The sequence below is a fragment of the Salvelinus alpinus genome, chromosome 17, assembly GCF_045679555.1.
Source record: "Salvelinus alpinus chromosome 17, SLU_Salpinus.1, whole genome shotgun sequence".
Taxonomy (NCBI): Eukaryota; Metazoa; Chordata; class Actinopteri; order Salmoniformes; family Salmonidae; genus Salvelinus; species Salvelinus alpinus.
The window spans coordinates 51555022-51577071 of NC_092102.1; the positions used below are offsets into that span (position 1 = coordinate 51555022).

The 22050-nt window shown below is 44.2% G+C and overlaps 2 protein-coding genes across 2 annotated transcripts in view; both read right to left on the reverse strand.

Moving 5' to 3' along the window:
- Nucleotides 1–9451, reverse strand: part of LOC139543150 (uncharacterized) — a 29099-nt gene extending 19648 nt beyond the window's left edge. Inside the window, exon 1 of the mRNA XM_071349389.1 lies at nt 9145–9451. Within this exon, the coding sequence (XP_071205490.1) occupies nt 9145–9246 (102 nt within the window). The 5' untranslated portion in view covers nt 9247–9451. The remainder of the gene's footprint in view (nt 1–9144) is intronic.
- Nucleotides 9452–15269: 5818 nt separating this feature from the next.
- LOC139543148 (uncharacterized) lies at nt 15270–18995 on the reverse strand. Its single transcript, XM_071349385.1, has 9 exons — nt 18256–18995; nt 17992–18168; nt 17840–17901; nt 17671–17757; nt 17542–17583; nt 17300–17473; nt 16532–17220; nt 16139–16250; nt 15270–16044 (listed from the first exon to the last, which is right to left on the reverse strand). Exons 1-7 carry the CDS (start codon nt 18350–18352, stop codon nt 17185–17187), a joined length of 675 nt encoding a protein of 224 aa, XP_071205486.1. The 5' UTR covers nt 18353–18995; the 3' UTR covers nt 15270–16044; nt 16139–16250; nt 16532–17184.
- Between the last annotated feature and the right edge of the window lie 3055 nt (nt 18996–22050).

Below are 22050 nucleotides of genomic sequence, written 5' to 3' on the forward strand. Positions count from 1 at the left end.
CACCGCATCAAAGGGACGATGGACGGGGCCATGTACCGTCAAATCTTGGGTGAAAACCTCCTTCCCTCAGCCAGGGTATTGAAAATGGGTCGTGGATGGGTATTCCAGCATGACAATGACCCAAAACACACGGCCAAGGCAACAAAGGAGTGGCTCAAGAAGAAGCACATTAAGGTCCTGGAGTGGCCTAGCCAGTCTCCAGACCTTAATCCCATAGAAAATCTGTGGAGGGAGCTGAAGGTTCGAGTTGCCAAACGTCAGCCTCGAAACCTTAATGACTTGAAGAAGATCTGCAAAGAGGAGTGGGACAAAATCCCTCCTGAGATGTGTGCAAACCTGGTGGCCAACTACAAGAAACGTCTGACCTCTGTGATTGCCAACAAGGGTTTTGCCACCAAGTACTAAGTCATGTTTTGCAGAGGGGTCAAATACTTATTTCCCTCATTAAAATGCAAATCAATTCATAACATTTTTTACATGCGTTTTTCTGGATTTTTTTGTTGATATTCTGTCTCTCACTGTTCAAATAAACCTACCATTAAAATTATAGACTGATCATTTCTTTGTCAGTGGGCAAACGTACAAAATCAGCAGGGGATCAAATACTTTTTTCCCTCACTGTATACAGGATGCTACCCTCTACAACATAACCTTCACTCCAAATCAAGACTCAAAACCAACAACCTGATTTTGGACGTAATTACAGAATCACCTGGAAGGCTTACAACTACCAAAGATTATTATTCCAAAGCTACACAGCAAACGATCTGGAAAACAACAGAAACCTGAAAACACCAACCTGGAACTGAGTGAGTTTAGTCTGAAGCTATATTTTATTTCCCAAAGCCAAGAAGAAAAATACGTTACATTACTTTATAAGGACTGAATGCTAAGTTAATTAAGGCTGCCAAGCTTGATACAACTTCAATTAGCACTGCCGTGTCAGTGAGAGGTGTCAAAGCCCTTTAGCCCAACAATGGCAGGAGAGTCACAGTCTACTCCAACCAAATGGAGAGGCCTTAGAAGCTGCCTCACGCTGTTCAGAGGTAATTAAAATACAGTACCCTGTGTATGTAAAGAATGATAAGGCAAGAAAAGATTACAAAATGAAGCTCCTTATGGAAAATCAAGAGACACTGATTTTCTGACTATTATAAAAATGGGAACATCAGCAACCTCATCTTCCACACAAACCATCCCCTGGCATGGCACCGTGCTATATTAACCAGACCATCCCCTGGCATGACACAGTGCTATATTAACCAGACCATCCCCTGGCATGGCACAGTGCTATATTAACCAGACCATCCCCTGGCATGGCACAGTGCTATATTAACCAGACCATCCCCTGGCATGGCACAGTGCTATATTAACCAGACCATCCACTGGCATGGCACAGTGCTATATTAACCAGACCATCCCCTGGCATGACACAGTGCTATATTAACCAGACCATCCCCTGGCACAGTGCTATATTAACCAGACCATCCCCTGGCATGGCACAGTGCTATATTAACCAGACCATCCCCTGGCATGGTGCTATATTAACCAGACCATCCCCTGGCACAGTGCTATATTAACCAAACCATCCCCTGGCATGGCACAGTGCTATATTAACCAGACCATCCCCTGGCACAGTGCTATATTAACCAGACCATCCCCTGGCATGACACAGTGCTATATTAACCAGACCATCCCATGGCACTGTGCTATATTAACCAGACCATCCACTGGCATGGCACAGTGCTATATTAACCAGACCATCCCCTGGCATGGCACAGTGCTATATTAACCAGACCATCCCCTGGCACAGTGCTATATTAACCAGACCATCCCCTGGCATGGCACAGTGCTATATTAACCAGACCATCCCCTGGCATGGCACAGTGCTATATTAACCAGACCATCCCCTGGCATGGTGCTATATTAACCAGACCATCCCCTGGCATGGCACAGTGCTATATTAACCAGACCATCCCCTGGCATGGCACAGTGCTATATTAACCAGACCATCCCCTGGCACATTGCTATATTAACCAGACCATCCCCTGGCATGGCACAGTGCTATATTAACCAGACCATCCCCTGGCATGGTGCTATATTAACCAGACCATCCCCTGGCACAGTGCTATATTAACCAAACCATCCCCTGGCATGGCACAGTGCTATATTAACCAGACCATCCCCTGGCATGGCACAGTGCTATATTAACCAGACCATCCCCTGGCATGGCACAGTGTTATATTAACCAGACCATCCCCTGGCATGACACAGTGCTATATTAACCAGACCACCCCCTGGCATGGCACAGTGCTATATTAACCAGACCATCCCCTGGCATGGCACAGTGCTATATTAACCAGACCATCCCCTGGCATGGCACAGTGCTATATTAACCAGACCATCCCCTGGCATGACACAGTGCTATATTAACCAGACCATCCCCTGGCATGACACAGTGCTATATTAACCAGACCATCCCCTGGCATGACACTGTGCTATATTAACCAGACCATCCCCTGGCATGGCACAGTGCTATATTAACCAGACCATCCCCTGGCATGACACAGTGCTATATTAACCAGACCATCCCCTGGCATGACACAGTGCTATATTAACCAGACCATCCCCTGGCACAGTACTATATTAACCAGACCATCCCCTGGCATGGCACAGTGCTATATTAACCAGACCATCCCCTGGCATGGCACAGTACTATATTAACCAGACCATCCCCTGGCATGACACAGTGCTATATTAACCAGACCATCCCCTGGCATGACACAGTGCTATATTAACCAGACCATCCCCCTGGCATGACACAGTGCTATATTAACCAGACCATCCCCTGGCATGGCACAGTGCTATATTAACCAGACCATCCCTTGGCATGACACAGTGCTATATTAACCAGACCATCCCCTGGCATGGCACAGTGCTATATTAACCAGACCATCCCTTGCCATGGCACAGTGCTATATTAACCAGACCATCCCCTGGCATGGCACAGTGCTATATTAACCAGACCATCCCCTGGCATGGCACAGTGCTATATTAACCAGACCATCCCCTGGCATGACACAGTGCTATATTAACCAGACCATCCCCTGGCATGACACAGTGCTATATTAACCAGACCATCCCCTGGCATGGCACAGTGCTATATTAACCAGACCATCCCCTGGCATGGCACAGTGCTATATTAACCAGACCATCCCCTGGCATGACACAGTGCTATATTAACCAGACCATCCCCTGGCACAGTGCTATATTAACCAGACCATCCCCTGGCACAGTGCTATATTAACCAGACCATCCCCTGGCATGACACAGTGCTATATTAACCAGACCATCCCCTGGCATGGCACAGTGCTATATTAACCAGACCATCCCCTGGCATGGCACAGTGCTATATTAACCAGACCATCCCCTGGCATGACACAGTGCTATATTAACCAGACCTGACAGTAAACACACAAAGCACACAAACAACTACACATACCTTGGCCTAAACATCAGCGCCACAGGTAACTTCCACAAAGCTGTGAACGATCTGTGTGACAAGGCAAGAAGGGCATTTTAGGCCATCAAAAAGGAACTTAAAATTCGACATACTGGTTGTAATTCTCAGAGTAAAACACTCAACGGACATTATGAAAGCTTAACCAAGTTTATTTCTTCCCAGAGGGTCAATGCAGCTGCATTCAGACAAATAAAAATGTCCACCACCTCAAGTATATCCAAGTCTCTATCCCCCCTCAGTTACTATACTGAGTATTACAATGTTCCAAGTTTAACCCAGAATTGAACAATACCAATTAGGATCTGGGCTAAAAATACTTGAATCAGTTATAGAACCCATTGCCCTCTACGGTTGTGAGATCTGGGGTCCGTTCACCAACCAAGAATTCACAAAATGGGACAAACACCAAATTGAGACTTTGCATGCAGAATTCTGCTAAAAAATATCCTCTGTGTACAATTTAAAACATCAAATGATACATGCAGAGCAGAATTAGGCCGATACCCACTAATTATCAAAATCCAGAAAAGAGACGTTAAATTCTACAACCACCTAAAAGGAAGTGATTCCCAAACCTTCCATAACAAAGCCCTCACCTACAGAGAGATGAATCTGGAGAAGAGTCCCCTAAGCAAGCTGGTCCTAGGGCTCTGTTCACAAACACAACCAGACCCCACAGAGCCCCAGGACAGCAACACAATTAGACCCAACCAAATCATGAGAAAACAAAAATAATTTGTTACTTGACACATTGGAAAGAATTAACAAAAAACTGAGCAAAATAGAATGCTATTTGGCCCTAAACAGAGAGTACACCGTGGCAGAATACCTGACCACTGTGACTGACCCAAACTTAAGGAAAGCTTTGACTATGTACAGACTCAGTGAGCATAGCCTTGCTATTGAGAAAGGTCGTCGTAGGCAGACCTGGCTGTCAAGAGAAGACAGGCTATGTGCACGCTGCCCACAAAATGAGGTGGAAACTGAGCTGTACTTCCTGACCTCCTGCCAAATGTATGACTATATTAGAGACACATATTTCCCTCAGATTACACAGATCCACAAAGAATTCGAAAACAAACCCGATTTTGATAAACTCCCATATCTACTGGGTGAAATTCCACAGTGTGCCATCACAGCAGCAAGATTTGTGACCTGTTGCCAAAAGAAAAGGGCAACCAGTGAAGAACAAACACCATTGTAAATACAACCCATATTTATGTTTATTTATTTTCCCTTTTGTACTTTAACCATCTGTACATCGTTACAACACTGTATATATACAATATGACATTTGTAATGTCTTTAATCTTTTGGAACTTCTGTGATTGTAATGTTTACGGTTCATTTTTATTGTTTATTTCACTTGTGTATATTATCTAGCCTCACTTGCTTTGGCAATGTTAACACATGTTTCCCATGACGATAAAGTCCCTTGAATTGAATTGAATTGAATTGAGAGAGAGATGGACATAGAGCCAGAGAGAGGGACATAGAGCCAGAGAGAGAGCCAGAGAGAGAGAGAGTGAGAGACAGACAGACAGAGAGAGATCCTAGAATCAACTATTAAAGACTACCAGAACCCACTGGATTCTCCAATTACCTTGAATGAGTTACAGGACAAAATAAAAACCCTCCAACCCAAAAAGGCCTGTGGTGTTGATGGTATCCTTAATGAAATGATCAAATATACAGACAACAAATTCCAATTGGCTATATTAAAACTCTTTAACATCGTCCTTAGCTCTGGCATCTTCCCCAATATTTGGAACCAAGGACTGATCACCCCAATCCACAAAAGTGGAGACAAATTTGACCCCAATAACTACCGTGGAATATGCGTCAACAGTAACCTTGGGAAAATACTCTGCATTATCATTAACAGCAGACTCGTACATTTCCTCAATGAAAACAATGTACTGAGCAAATGTCAAATTGGCTTTTTACCAAATTACCGTACAACAGACCATGTATTCACCCTACACACCCTAATTGACAACCAAACAAACCAAAACAAAGGCAAAGTCTTCTCATGCTTTGTTGATTTCAAAAAAGCCTTCGACTCAATTTGGCATGAGGGTCTGCTATACAAATTGATGGAAAGTGGTGTTGGGGGTAAAACATACGACATCATAAAATCCATGTACACAAACAACAAGTGTGCGGTTAAAATTGGCAAAAAACATACACATTTCTTCTCACAGGGTCGTGGGGTGAGACAGGGATGCAGCTTAAGCCCCACCCTCTTCAACATATATATCAACGAATTGGCGCGGGCACTAGAACAGTCTGCAGCACCCGGTCTCACCCTACTAGAATCCGAAGTCAAATGTCTACTGTTTGCTGATGATCTGGTGCTTCTGTCACCAACCAAGGAGGGCCTACAGCAGCACCTAGATCTTCTGCACAGATTCTGTCAGACCTGGGCCCTGACAGTAAATCTCAGTAAGACCAAAATAATGGTGTTCCAAAAAAGGTCCAGTCGCCAGGACCACAAATTCCATCTAGACACCGTTGCCCTAGAGCACACAAAAAACTATACATACCTCGGCCTAAACATCAGCACCACAGGTAGCTTCCACAGAGCTGTGAACGACCTGAGAGACAAGGCAAGAAGGGCATTCTATGCCATCAAAAGGAACATAAATTTCAACATACCAATTAGGATCTGGCTAAAAATACTTGAATCAGTCATAGAGCCCATTGCCCTTTATGGTTGTGAGGTCTGGGGTCCGCTCACCAACCAAGATTTCACAAAATGGGACAAACACCAAATTGAGACTCTGCATGCAGAATTCTGCAAAAATATCCTCCGTGTACAACGTAGAACACCAAATAATGCATGCAGAGCAGAATTAGGCCGATACCCACTAATTATCAAAATCCAGAAAAGAGCCGTTAAATTCTACAACCACCTAAAAGGAAGCGATTCCCAAACCTTCCATAACAAAGCCATCACCTACAGAGAGATGAACCTGGAGAAGAGTCCCCTAAGCAAGCTGGTCCTAGGGCTCTGTTCACAAACACAAACACACCCCACAGAGCCCCAGGACAACAGCACAATTAGACCCAACCAAATCATGAGAAAACAAAAAGATAATTACTTGACACATTGGAAAGAATTAACAAAAAAACAGAGCAAACTAGAATGCTATTTGGCCCTAAACAGAGAGTACACAGTGGCAGAATACCTGACCACTGTGACTGACCCAAACTTAAGGAAAGCTTTGACTATGTACAGACTCAGTGAGCATAGCCTTGCTATTGAGAAAGGCCGCCGTAGGCAGACATGGCTCTCAAGAGAAGACAGGCTATGTGCTCACTGCCCACAAAATGAGGTGGAAACTGAGCTGCACTTCCTAACCTCCTGCCCAATGTATGACCATATTAGAGAGACATATTTCCCTCAGATTACACAGATCCACAAAGAATTCGAAAACAAATCCAATTTTGATAAACTCCCATATCTACTGGGTGAAATTCCACAGTGTGCCATCACAGCAGCAAGATTTGTGACCTGTTGCCACAAGAAAAGGGCAACCAGTGAAGAACAAACACCATTGTAAATACAACCCATATTTATGCTTATTTATTTTAACTTGTGTGCTTTAACCATTTGTACATTGTTACAACACTGTATATATATAATATGACATTTGTAATGTCTTTTTTGTTTTGAAACTTCTGTATGTGTAATGTTTACTGTTAATTTGTATTGTTTATTTCACTTTTGTATATTATCTACCTCACTTGCTTTGGCAATGTTAACACATGTTTCCCATGCCAATAAAGCCCCTTGAATTGAATTGAATTGAATTGAGAGAGAGAGAGAGAGAGAGAGAGCGACAGAGAGCCAGAGAGAGAGAGAGAGAGAGAGAGAGACAGAGAGACAGAGAGAGAGAGACAGAGAGACAGAGAGAGAGAGAGAGAGAGAGAGAGACAGAGAGACAGAGAGACAGAGAGAGAGAGACAGAGACAGACAGAGAGAGAGAGACAGAGAGACGGAGAGAGAGAGACAGAGAGCCAGAGACAGAGAGAGAGAGAATGTGTGTGTGTGTGTTGTGTTTTATAGTGAGGACAAAGCCTGCGCCCTCAAAAGCCTGTTGCCATAGCAGCTAGCTCCTCTTCCCAGCAGCAGTAGGTTATGCTAATTAGACTGTTGCTGCACCATCTATTGATTCTATTGAACCACATATTACCAAGCTGTGGTAGCGTAGCTAACGTTACCTAGCTAACTAGATAACTAGCGAACTACATTTGTTTATGTAAACCAAAATCTAGCTAGCTAGCTTTCATAATACGCTGCCTTAATCATCGGCATCCGGGGAGCAGTTGTTTGGGGATTTAAACTGCCTTGTTCAAGAGAAGAACAGCAGATTTTTCCACCTTGCGGACTCGGGGATTCGAACTGGTGACCTTTCGGCTACTGGCTCAACGCTCTGAACCGCTAGGCTACCTGCCGAAGATGATGTAGTTGGTGGGAGATGGTCTTCTAGAATCTACATGATGACGTACTTAACGGGCGCGCAAGACCCTCAATAAGGCAATGTTATGTCAATAACCTGAAAAGCCAGGATCCTAACTAGCAGTGGTAACTGAATGATGCATGTTTACGATGCAAGGCAAATAGGTCACACTTTGTGCCAACTCGGATTCATGCCACTTGGAAAACATTGAATAGTTGTCCATTTTGTCGCGTCTCTCATCCCCACGACCCATGCAGTGTTTTACCCCCATAAAGACAGGGCCATGTATGTTTAATAAAACATGGTGAAAACAAACGGAGGGAACGGATAAACAAACGGAGGGAACGGATAAACAAACGGAGGGAACGGATAAACAAACGGAGGGAACGGATAAACAAACGGAGGGAACGGATAAACAAACTGAGGGAACGGATAAACAAACTGAGGGAACGGATAAACAAACTGAGGGAACGGATAAACAAACTGAGGGAACGGATAAACAAACTGAGGGAACGGATAAACAAACGGAGGGAACGGATAAACAAACTGAGGGAACGGATAAGCCTGGCTGTTTTTTTCCTTCACCATCACCCCTAAGGGATTAGCAAAAAAATAAAAGTAGATTAGCAAAAAAATACTCAAAAAATGCAACAACAAACACTTAAAAGTAAAAAAAAATGTAGCAATGTCTGCAATATATACAGAGCTCTCTGTCAAGGATTCCTCACGGCACCATGGCAACCACGGAATAATCAGTTAGCTTATTGATGACTCATCATCACTGACACACAACAAACGGAGAAAAACGTGCCTCCAAGGATCAACAGCACATTCAAACAACACAACCCAGCCACAGGAGGCTGGTGAAGGGAGGGCGGCTCATAATAACATCCGGAACGGAGCGAATGGAATGGCATCAAACACATGGAAAACCTTGTTTTTTGATGTATTTGAAACCATTCCACTAATTCCGCTCCAGCCATTACCACGAGCCCGTCCTCCCCAATTCAGGCGCCACCAACCTCCTGTGAACCCAACAATATATAAATAAAGGTGTCGCTGATTCCAATAGAATCTAATAGAATTATGTGATGAGCTGAGGGTGATGCTAGCGTGTCTCGGGACTGTCTCTGTGCGTCCGTCTCTCTTTCTTACCTTAGCGTCCAGCCGCAGCGGCAGCAGGAGGAAGACCATGGAGAGAGACAGCAGGAAGAACACAGAGCTAAAGCTGGAGCTGTTAGTCAGAGGGCCCGACATCCTTCAGGAGAGATGAGGCTGCCCCGACAAGGAGAAGACCAAAACTGACTGTCACCCTGAGAGCTGGAGAGATGAACACAGGAGGGAGGAGAGGAGGGAGGAGCTTAGCATCCAGAGAATAGGGGAGGGACACGAGAAAGAGAAAGGCAGGGGGGAGGAGAGAAGAGGAGAGAGGAGCTTAGCATTCAGAGAAAAGGGGAGGGACACGAGAAAGAGAGGGGCAGGGGGGAGGAGAGGAGAGGAGAGAGGGATAATGAGAGCACAGAGATGGTGAAGAATACGTGAGGAACGTAAGAAATTAGTGTCTGAAGAAACACAGATGCTGGATGCCCTATTTTGTGTAGGATAGAAACACAATGACAATGCTGTTCCACAGCAGGCAGTGAAATCCATTACGTAGAATCATCATCTAGACGACCGCGAGTCAATCTAATATGGGTACAAGGAGCAGACAGGGTGGAGCGCATGACATCGTATAAACGATGAGGAAATGTACGGTTTAGCCGTGCGTGAAAGCTATATTATGGGTTTGACGCCAGACCTTTGTGAAACTAACAACCACGGCCACATGTTAAACCACAAACGAGACAGGCACTTCTCTCATGGTTCTGTAAAGGTTCTGTAAAGTTTCTGTAAAGGTTCTGTGATGGTTCTGTAAAGGTTCTGTGATGGTTCTGTGATGGTTCTGTGATGGTTATGTGATGGTTCTGTAAAGGTTCTGTGATGGTTCTGTGATGGTTCTGTTATGGTTCTGTAAAGGTTCTGTGATGGTTCTGTTATGGTTCTGTAAAGGTTCTGTGATGGTTCTGTGATGGTTCTGTTATGGTTCTGTAAAGGTTCTGTAAAGGTTCTGTGAAGGTTCTGTGATGTTTCTGTAAAGGTTCTGTGATGGTTGATGGTTCTGTGAAGATAATGATAAAACTCAACTGAGCCACTACTGCCACCATGTGTCATTATAATATCCAACTGTATACTGCATACAAACAGCAAATAACCACAATCTGATTATTGATATTTTATAATCAATGGCCAATTACATATATTACACCAAATCTGGCTATAGCTAAATATAGAGAAAGAGATGGAGAGAAAGAGAGACAGACATACACAGTGGGGAGAACAAGTATTTGATACACTGCCGATTTTGCAGGTTTTCCTACTTACAAAGCATGTAGAGGTCTGTAATTTTTTATCATAGGTACACTTCAACTGTGAGAGACGGAATCTAAAACAATAAGCCAGAAAATCACATTGTATGATTTTTAAGTAATTAATTTGCATTTTATTGCATGACATAAGTATTTGATCACCTACCAACCAGTAAGAATTCTGGCTCTCACAGACCTGTTAGTTTTTCTTTAAGAAGCCCTCCTGTTCTCCACTCATTACCTCTATTAACTGCACCTGTTTGAACTCGTTACCTGTATAAAAGACACCTGTCCACACACTCGTTACAGTCGTTACAGTGGGTGTGGCTACCTGACAGCTATTGAAAGAGGATCTACTCACCGGTTGGACGGTTCCACCCCGACACCGCCATAACATCCGCCATGCTATCACCTTGATCTGATTGAATCTAGGCCTTAGATTGATTCTGACTAGTTTGAGGAAGTGTTACTGTACGTTTTACACGGCGTCTCAGGAGGGACAAACAGTAGTATCGCTACTTTCTTGTTTTTTTCAAGCAAATGTATATTTGAGGGAGTATGCAAGGCACAGACGTTCGCTTTGCCTAGCCTAGTTCTGTTAGAAGCAAAACCAAACCTAGTAGACGCCTTTACCCCTGAGATAATTATTATCATATTTCCACTACCCCTGGGGGGGGGGACTATCAGGTGACATCCTGACAACAAATGTTCCTGCTACATGTCCAGAGCATTAATATCTGATATTCTGAGAACATGGCGACCATGTTTGGTGGGACGTTGTTGGAATATTCTCCGAACCCTCCGTTAAAACTGGACATAGGAAGGAAACGAGTCTAGAACATTAATATGGGATATTCTGAGAACATTGTAACCGTGTTCTGTTTGACATTTAGGGAATGTTTTCCTAACTCTTAACACACACAAAAAAAAACACGCAAAATAGGTTCTCAAGATGTTTTTGCTAACATACAGTACCAGTCAAAGGTTTGGACGCACCTACTCATTCAAGGACACGCCTACTGTTTCTTAGGGACATATAGAGCGGCAGGTAGCCTGGCAGTTAGAGGTCGCTAGTTCAAATCACTGAGCCGACAAGGTGAAAAAAAATCTGTCGATGTGCCCTTGAGCAAGGCACTTAACCCTAAATGCACCAAGGTTGCTGTTGATAATGGCTGATTCTGGGAGAGGACTGGAGAGAGGTAGGGAGAGGAGGGGAGAGGAGGGGAGAGGACTGGAGAGAGGAGGGGAGAGGAGAGGACTGGAGAGAAATGAGAGAGAGGAGAGGGGAGGACGGGAATGGGGAGAGGAGGAGAGAGGAGGTGAGAGGAGAGGACAGAGAGAGGAGGGAGAGAAATGAGGAGAGAGGAGAGGAGAGGACGGGAATGGGGAGAGGAGGAGAGAGAGGAGGGTAGAGGACTGGAGAGAGGAGGAGAGAGGAGAGGACTGGAGAGAGGTGAGAGAAGAGGACAGAGAGAGGAAGGGAGAGGAGAGGACTGGAGAGAAATGAGGAGAGAGGAGAGGAGAGGACGGGCATGGGGAGAGGAGGAGAGAGAGGAGGGTAGAGGAGAGGACAGGAAAGGACAGAGGGGGGTAAAGGAGAGGACAGGACAGAGGAGGGTAGAGGACAGGACAGGACAGAGGGGGGTAGAGGACAGGACAGGACAGGACAGAGGGGGGTAAAGGAGAGGACAGGAAAGGACAGAGGGGGGTAAAGGAGAGGACAGGACAGAGGAGGGTAGAGGACAGGACAGAGGAGGGTAGAGGACAGGACAGGACAGAGGGGGGTAAAGGAGAGGACAGGACAGAGGAGGGTAGAGGACAGGACAGGACAGAGGGGGGTAAAGGAGAGGACAGGAAAGGACAGAGGGGGGTAAAGGAGAGGACAGGACAGAGGAGGGTAGAGGACAGGACAGGACAGAGGGGGGTAGAGGAGAGGACAGGACAGAGGGGGGTAGACGACAGGACAGGACAGGACAGAGGGGGGTAAAGGAGAGGACAGGAAAGGACAGAGGGGGGTAGAGGACAGGACAGAGGAGGGTAGAGGACAGGACAGGACAGAGGGGGGTAAAGGAGAGGACAGGACAGAGGAGGGTAGAGGACAGGACAGGACAGAGGGGGGTAAAGGAGAGGACAGGACAGAGGAGGGTAGAGGACAGGACAGGACAGAGGGGGGTAAAGGAGAGGACAGGACAGAGGAGGGTAGAGGACAGGACAGGACAGAGGGGGGTAGAGGACAGGACAGGACAGAGGGGGGTAGAGGACAGGACAGGACAGAGGGGGGTAGAGGACAGGACAGGACAGAGGGGGGTAAAGGAGAGGACAGGACAGAGGAGGGTAGAGGACAGGAAAGGACAGAGGGGGGTAAAGGAGAGGACAGGACAGAGGAGGGTAGAGGACAGGACAGGACAGAGGGGGGTAGAGGACAGGACAGGACAGAGGGGGGTAAAGGAGAGGACAGGACAGAGGAGGGTAGAGGACAGGAAAGGACAGAGGGGGGTAAAGGAGAGGACAGGACAGAGGAGGGTAGAGGACAGGACAGGACAGAGGGGGGTAGAGGACAGGACAGGACAGAGGGGGGTAGAGGACAGGACAGGACAGAGGGGGGTAGAGGACAGGACAGGACAGGACAGGACAGAGGGGGGTAGAGGACAGGACAGGACAGGACAGAGGAGGGTAGAGGACAGGACAGGACAGAGGGGGGTAGAGGACAGGACAGGACAGAGGGGGGTAGAGGAGAGGACTGGAGAGAGATGATGATGATGATGACTGCTAGCTTGCTAGCTAAGATCAGTCCAATCAAAGCTACTGTAGATATAACGTGATTTGACGTTATTTTATCTGTGGCCAATGACCTTGAGCCTTCTTGGATGGGCACTACTAATATAACTCTATGGCAGCACCCAAGGGGCTCGAATTTTAGAACTCTACCCTCAGATTTGGCGGTGACGTAGTGTCCCCATGAGTGACAGAACACTGAGCCAATCACGGAGCAACTAGAGAACATTACCAACCCCTTCGCTCTGTATTTTCCGCAGGCTGCCCCACCACCACAGAAAGCACTGAGCCAGGCTGTAACACCTGCATGTTGGAGCTGCCTTCCTCAAGAAAGCAAAAAAGAGACCATGTTTTAAATCAGCCCCCCCCCCAAAAAAAAAAAACCCACATATATATTTTTTAGCTAAACAGGTGAGGCTCAAAGCACCTGAAGGACGGGTCGCCAATGCATAACAGTCAGTTATCTTGACCAGTAACGGTCTTTTTAGGAAATGGCTACTGTTGACACGGATACCGCAACTGTTATGCCTGTTTCTATGGAAACGGTTATCAAGAGCAAGTCGGCCTCCCTCGGTGTCATGGCAACACAACCCTGGTGGAAACATCAAGTCAACATCCAGTTCTGGTTAGATTTTAGTTGTAAACCCGACATACCTTCAACTTGAAATAAACCAACCATACAGTATACTGCCAAACTGGTTAGCTAAACATTGACAATGACAGCAAGAAATGGAGTTGTCAAGAACACAACAGATTTAGGACCAGGTTAATAAGAGAACAACAGATTTAGGACCAGGTTAATAAGAGAACAACAGATTTAGGACCAGGTTAATAAGAGAACAACAGATTTAGGACCAGGTTAATAAGAGAACAACAGATTTAGGACCAGGTTAATAAGAGAACAGATTTAGGACCAGGTTAATAGGAGAACAACAGATTTAGGACCAGGTTAATAAGAGAACAGATTTAGGACCAGGTTAATAAGAGAACAGATTTAGGACCAGGTTAATAAGAGAACAACAGATTTAGGACCAGGTTAATAAGAGAACAACAGATTTAGGACCAGGTTAATAAGAACACAACAGATTTAGGACCAGGTTAATAAGAACACAACATATTTAGGACCAGGTTAATAAGAACACAACAGATTTAGGACCAGGTTAATAAGAACACAACAGATTTAGGACCAGGTTAATAAGAGAACAACATATTTAGGACCAGGTTAATAAGAGAACAACAGATTTAGGACCAGGTTAATAAGAACACAACAGATTTAGGACCAGGTTAATAAGAGAACAACAGATTTAGGACCAGGTTAATAAGAACACAACAGATTTAGGACCAGGTTAATAAGAACACAACAGATTTAGGACCAGGGGCCTGTTGCACAAAACTAGGATAAGGGATTAAGCCAGGATATCTTGGTGATCCTGGCTCAATTGATCCGTAATCCGGTTGCACTAAAGATGGATAGGGGGCAGGAGGATATGTTATGGTATAAATTACCATGGAGATTTATTCTGTGGAGCTAGCCTGCTCCAGACCAGGCTAAATTCCAGGATCTATTTAATCTCATCCCTAATGTCAGTCAGCAGTCACCACAAATGGAAACCAATAGTTATTTCACTGCTCACTATACATTGTTATCACATATAACTAGACCCACTGTTATTATTTAAACGTTTGTGATCATTAATTTCAATGATTTTGGATAAAAAATGATTTTTAGATGATGTTGCTATCATTAGATAATTTACAGTTTCCCATAGACTATAAGGCTATATATAAAATGATAGAATATTAGGGCCACAGAGGGGAAAAAAACACAAGTCATAATATTGTAACCAGTTGTTTTAAAGGAGGACAGTTGTTAAAATGACAGATGTGGGGCATTTCGTGAAATTGTACTTCAGTATGGTTTCATAAACAAAGACATGCTGATGTGCCAGAATATTAAGTATCACATTGTCATAAGTATCAAAACTGTAAAAACAATATGTAGCTTTTCTGCAGAAAGAACCAGCCTCATAAATTTATGACTTTATCCTTTTTCTTCAGTGTGGCCCTAGTACTCTGTCATATAAACAAATACACATTCCATATGAATATAAAAACACAATGTGTAACATTATGTTCCTTTATTGAATAAGGACAAAACAAAGCAGGTAAACCATCAGCTCCTTTCGAAACTGAAGTCACAGTGACTCTACAAGATGGAAAGCACAGAATCCAAGCATATTATACAAAATGATACATACACATTCAAAGGTCTGTATATAACACACCCTGCATGTCTGCACACTAAAATAAATGCAGGACAAATCCATACACATCAACTGAACAGACAAATGAATGGATGCAGTAGCCTCCCTGCAGCCTTGTATTACACACAGTATACCGCACAAACATCATAAGAGGCCAAATTCGTCAAAAAACGAACCCAAAAAAACCCAAATTCCTCTGCCACCGCAGGACATATTTAACCAAAATTGAAAGCACACATACTAACTAAAATAATTCAACACATATTGGTCCCTCAGCAGCCGACCACTGTCGTCATCAGGGAAGATTGCCGGATTGTCCCAGTCCATGGCTGGTGGCACTCTGGGGGCCCTCTCCTTCCTCAGGCAGGCCACATTGTGGAGGACAGCACAAGCCACAGTAATATCACATGCCCTAACAGGGCTGACCCTTAATTTGTGAAGGCAGTGAAAGCGTGCCTTCAGGAGGCCAAAGGTCATTTCAACTCTGGCCCTGGTCCTGGCATGGGCATGGTTGTAGGCCTGCTGTGCTTCCTGGGGGTCTGTGAAAGGTGTCAGGAGAAAAGGCTGGCAGCCATACCCCCTGTCTCCCAGCAACACACCAGAGAATTCACCTGTCAACACAAAATCTCATCATTACTACCTCATAAACACAGTGATATTCTTGACACAGCCATGATGGTTATAAATAGGGGTTGTGTGGCTTACCTTGTGATAGGCACTGATAGATTTCAGAGGCCCGAAAGATTCTGGAGTCATGGACTGAGCCAGGCCATTTTGCCACAACATTGCTGATCACACAGTCAGCATTGCAGACCATCTGAAATCATAAGATGAGGAATATTACACCAATCAATGCACATCACTGGCAATGCAGAGTGTTCGTCAATGGACAATATCAAAAAGTTATGTTCACCTGAACATTAATGCTGTGAAAGGATTTCCTATTCACAAAATCGGCCTCATGGGCACCTGAGGGGGCTTTTATCCTTATGTGTGTGCAGTCCACTGCACCAATGACATTGGGGAAACCTGTCACACAAAGTAATGAGTATCCTACTATGTGTTAACAGTTGTCCTGTAATTTGTAGATCCTCTTACCTGCAATCCTATAGAACTCCTCTTTGATGTCACAGAGTCTTCTGTGGCCAGGGAAGGAGATGAAGACATCTGCTAATGCTTTGATAGCCAGACACACACTCCTTATTGTGCGGCAAATTGTGGCCTTGTTCAGCTGTTCTGCATCCCCCACTGAGTACAGGAAGGCTCCACTAGCAAAAAAGCGCAAGGCCACACAAACCATTTGCTCCACACTCAGTGCATGGCTCCGTGCAGTGCGGTGCTTAATCCTGGGACCCAGTAGTCTGCATAGATACCTGATGCCATCTGCAGAAAACCTGTATCTTTCATATAGATGGTCATCAGGGAAGGCCAGTGGGTCCAACCGGTCCCTGAAGACCCTTTCTCGCCTGAAGGCTCTCCTCAGCACAAGTGCTTCTTCATCCACCACATCTCGCACGAATGGGCATGCCATTGTCAGAGCAGAAAGGAACACACAATTTTGGGCCTTCATATAGGCTAGTGGCCACACCTGGTGCTGGGGGGGTGGGCAAAAGAGGGCGATGCCTTATAACGATGACTTGGTTGTACTGATTGCTGGGAAAATAAAAAAAAACTTAGAAAGATGCCACCGTCCTGTGTGCTCACAATAAGAGCTCATATGTCATGGCTCACTTGACTTTACGAGAATATACCTAATTTTTATTTTGAGCTGTGTCATCTTCTTGGAGCTGGGGGAGGAAAGAAAAATAATGATTAATACATTTGTGTTACAGTTAGCATACAGTGTACATTGAAGGCATATCTCACCTCCCTCTCAAGTTTTTTTATTTCAAGGTCCAGTTTCCTAATTGTCCTCTTTTTTATTTCGGACTCCAGTGCAAGATTTTCCATCTTTTTCTTCTTGTACTGAATGTCTATGTCTGCCAGTTCTATTTGGCGCCGGAGGTGGTTGCCATACAACTTTCTGATAGCTTGTGAGCTCTGTGAACACAATACAATTAGCGCAGCTGGAATTTGGCAGGATGTGGTGTCCTTTTATTAATACGCACTATGTTGCCAGGCTGGTTTTCCCACTGTATAGCATCTGGGTCCTGTAAAAGAAATTAGATTTTTTGATTTTGATGAGGACTCCTCACCATTGTAGAGTAAATAGTACTTTCACAGTCTTAACATGATACCTCATGCCTTCTGGAATCCAGAGAGATGGTCTCCTCCTCATCATCGTCTCCATCATGTGCTGTTGCTGCTGCACTGGGGCCTTCACCCTATCACATTTAATCGGATTCATATTGAAGCTAGTAGACAAGACATGCCAGGCCTACAGTATGCCTTTGATGGAGTACTCACTGGATCAGCATCGTCTGGTGCTTGTGCTGGTGGCTCTAACAGGAACACAGTGCTGCCAGACACTGCAAGGCAATAGGTAAACCAAAGTCAGACAGTCCAAATTGATTCAATATGAATGTGGTTGTATCCCATGTAGAGATGGAAGGACATACCTTGAATGAAGCGGGTGGCATCTTGGGAGGAACCTATGCTCGTCTCTTTCCCCCCAGGGATCCCCTCTAAGACGGGCCTGCCTTTATTTAGCTCCAAGGCCATGTCCTCTGCTGGGGTAAGGTCAGCCTTTGGTGACCCACCACCCGTGCCTTGTCTGTGGGTATTCTTTTTCACTGCTAAAACAGTACAGACAATGTGTGAGCAGGCACCTTCTGGGTACAATATATGCTTGTGCTTTGTTAAATATTAGTCAGGGACCATACCATTCTGCAGAATGTTCTTGTATTTGATTTTGACCTGCTGCCATGTCCGTTTTGGCCCGTTCATGTTTAATCTACACACACACACACACACACACATTTAATGGAGTCACACTGCAAAAAATTACTTGGTATTTTTGTCTTGTTTTCAGTAAAAATATCAAAACATTTATCATAGCTTTATACAGTGTGATGGAGTTACTTTACACAATTTCACTCATATCTGCAGTGCATTTCAATAAAAAATTTAACCGTTTCATAATTACAGTACAACTGCATTTTTGGAGATGTGAATTAAATATTTGAATTGTAATTGTGATGTTTCAGCGGAGCGGTGAGTGTGTAATTGTGCACTACTTACGCATTCAGGCGGTCTGCAATACTTTGCCACGCTTTTTCTCTTTGCTTTATCACTGTGGCGGTGTTGCCTTTCTTCTTAATTATATCTTTTACCTCCTCGTATGCCTCCATGAGGATTTGTGCTTCCGACGGGGAAAAGTACGCGGCTCTAGTTGCCATGGTAAATCAGTTAATCTGTGATCTGTGGCGGGGTCTATTTGAGTGAGCCGTGAGCGCGCACCTATCCAGGATTGGTTTCACCTGGCTTAATGAATCCGTGTCTGCTCATCCTGGCTTGGTCTTTGTGCAACCAATTAAGCCTGGACGCACATGTTTTGGCTTCATTGAGCTCAGCTGAGTCATTTATCCCGGATGTCTTAATTCTACTTTTGTGCAACAGGCCCCAGGTTAATAAGAGAACAACAGATTTAGGACCAGGTTAATAAGAGAACAGATTTAGGACCAGGTTAATAAGAGAACAGATTTAGGACCAGGTTAATAAGAGAACAACAGATTTAGGACCAGGTTAATAAGAACACAACAGATTTAGGACCAGGTTAATAAGAGAACAACAGATTTAGGACCAGGTTAATAAGAACACAACAGATTTAGGACCAGGTTAATAAGAACACAACAGATTTAGGACCAGGTTAATAAGAGAACAACAGATTTAGGACCAGGTTAATAAGAACACAACAGATTTAGGACCAGGTTAATAAGAGAACAACAGATTTAGGACCAGGTTAATAAGAACACAACAGATTTAGGACCAGGTTAATAAGAACACAACATATTTAGGACCAGTTTAATAAGATGTCACTGTTTTTTAAAGCTCAAAACAAAACGATCATGGCAGGAATCAATCCGATCACGTATTTGTTGACAATGTCTGTTTAAAGGTTCCTGCATTCGCAGAGATCACATTCACGGTAAACGCTGCATAAGTCCGCTCAAATTAGAAATGACCTGTAAATGACAAAGGTGCTACAACGCGCCATGGGATTGAATACCGCCCCCATAGTCTGGAGGACTCGGGAGACTGAGAAGAGGAAAGGAAAGAGGCATGACAACCGTTCCCATGACAACATCCTCTTTATTTAACGTTCGATTCCATAGAAGAAAACAACAACATTTGATGATTATTTTGGTCAACCTGTTGTTTTCTCCATAGTCATCATCATCATCATCATCATTGATGCTAAATATATATATCATATACAAGAAATACAGCACAACCCAAAGGCATTGAGAGTAACACAGGACACATCAAACACCAACAACAACAGTGACAGAATAGCATATTTAAGAAAAGAGACACAAACGTGGGGCAGAGCATTGTGGGAAAGAGAGAGAATTATCAAGAGAGAGTGAGAGAGAGACAGAGACACACAGAGAGAGAGAGAGAGAGAGAGAGAGAGAGAGAGAGACACAGAGACAGAGACAGAGACAGAGAGAGAGAGAGAGAGAGAGAGAGAGAGAGAGAGAGAGACAGAGACAGAGACAGAGACAGAGACAGAGACAGAGACAGAGACAGAGACAGAGACAGAGAGAGAGAGAGAGAGAGAGAGAGAGAGAGAGAGAGAGAGAGAGAGAGAGAGAGAGAGAGAGAGAGAGAGAGAGAGAGAGAGAGAGAGAGAGAGAGAGAGAGACAGAGACAGAGAGAGAGACAGAGACAGAGACAGAGACAGAGACAGAGACAGAGACAGAGAGAGAGAGAGAGAGAGAGAGAGAGAGAGAGAGAGAGAGAGAGAGAGAGAGAGAGAGAGAGAGAGACAGAGACAGAGAGAGAGAGACAGAGACAGAGAGAGAGAGAGAGAGAGAGACAGAGACAGAGACAGAGACAGAGACAGAGACAGAGACAGAGACAGAGACAGAGACAGAGAGAGAGAGAGAGAGAGAGAGAGAGAGAGAGAGAGAGAGAGAGAGAGAGAGAGAGAGAGAGAGAGAGAGAGAGAGAGACAGAGACAGAGACAGAGACAGAGACAGAGACAGAGAGAGAGAGACAGAGACAGAGACAGAGACAGAGACAGAGAGAGAGAGAGACAGAGACAGAGACAGAGACACAGAGACAGAGAGAGAGAGAGAGAGAGAGAGAGAGAGAGAGAGAGAGAGAGAGAGAGAGAGAGAGAGAGAGAGAGAGAGAGAGACAGAGACAGAGACAGAGAGAGAGAGAGAGAGAGAGAGAGACAGAGACAGAGACAGAGACAGAGACAGAGACAGAGACAGAGACAGAGACAGAGACAGAGACAGAGAGAGAGAGAGAGAGAGAGAGAGAGAGAGAGAGAGAGAGAGAGAGAGAGAGAGAGAGAGAGAGAGAGAGAGAGAGACAGAGACAGAGACAGAGAGAGACAGAGAGAGAGAGAGAGAGAGACAGAGACAGAGAGAGAGAGAGACAGAGAGAGAGAGAGAGAGGTGTACTGTATTGCTATGGGATAGAAACGAACATAGCCATCTGCCCAAACATCATCTCAAAGCCATGCTTCTCTAGTAGCTCATACTGTATTTCTACTGGGATGAATGGAATTTACTGTATTCCTACTGGGATGAATGGAATTTACTGTATTCCTACTGTAACACATGGAATTTACTGTATTCCTACTGTAACACATGGATTTTACTGTATTCCTACTGTAACATGGATTTTACTGTATTCCTACTGTAACACATGGATTTTACTGTATTCCTACTGTAACACATGGAATTTACTGTATTCCTACTGTAACACATGGAATTTACTGTATTCCTACTGTAACACATGGATTTTACTGTATTCCTACTGTAACATGGATTTTACTGTATTCCTACTGTAACACATGGATTTTACTGTATTCCTACTGTAACACATGGAATTTACTGTATTCCTACTGTAACACATGGAATTTACTGTATTCCTACTGTAACACATGGATTTTACTGTATTCCTACTGTAACACATGGATTTTACTGTATTCCTACTGTAACACATGGAATTTACTGTATTCCTACTGTAACACATGGAATTTACTGTATTCCTACTGTAACACATGGATTTTACTGTATTCCTACTGTAACATGGATTTTACTGTATTCCTACTGTAACACATGGATTTTACTGTATTCCTACTGTAACACATGGATTTTACTGTATTCCTAGTGGGATGCATGGACTTTACATGTTCAACACAGTTCTTATCGCTTAGACTGAGGAAAGAAAAGTATTGGTCAACTGTTTGATGTATTTCACTGTGAGAGATAGCATATATAATGAGACTGTCTTGATGTTCTGTAAATCTATACCCCGACCGATGTACAAAACCAAGAGAGAACACAACAGAACAAGCAGATGAATAAAATACAATTGTACCAAAATAAAAATAAAAAGTGCATATTGTTGCACGTTGGAGGAATTGTTGTTTGGCTGAATTATTGTTTACAAATGATTTATTTACTAAACTCAGAATCTGAACATTAGAATAGTTT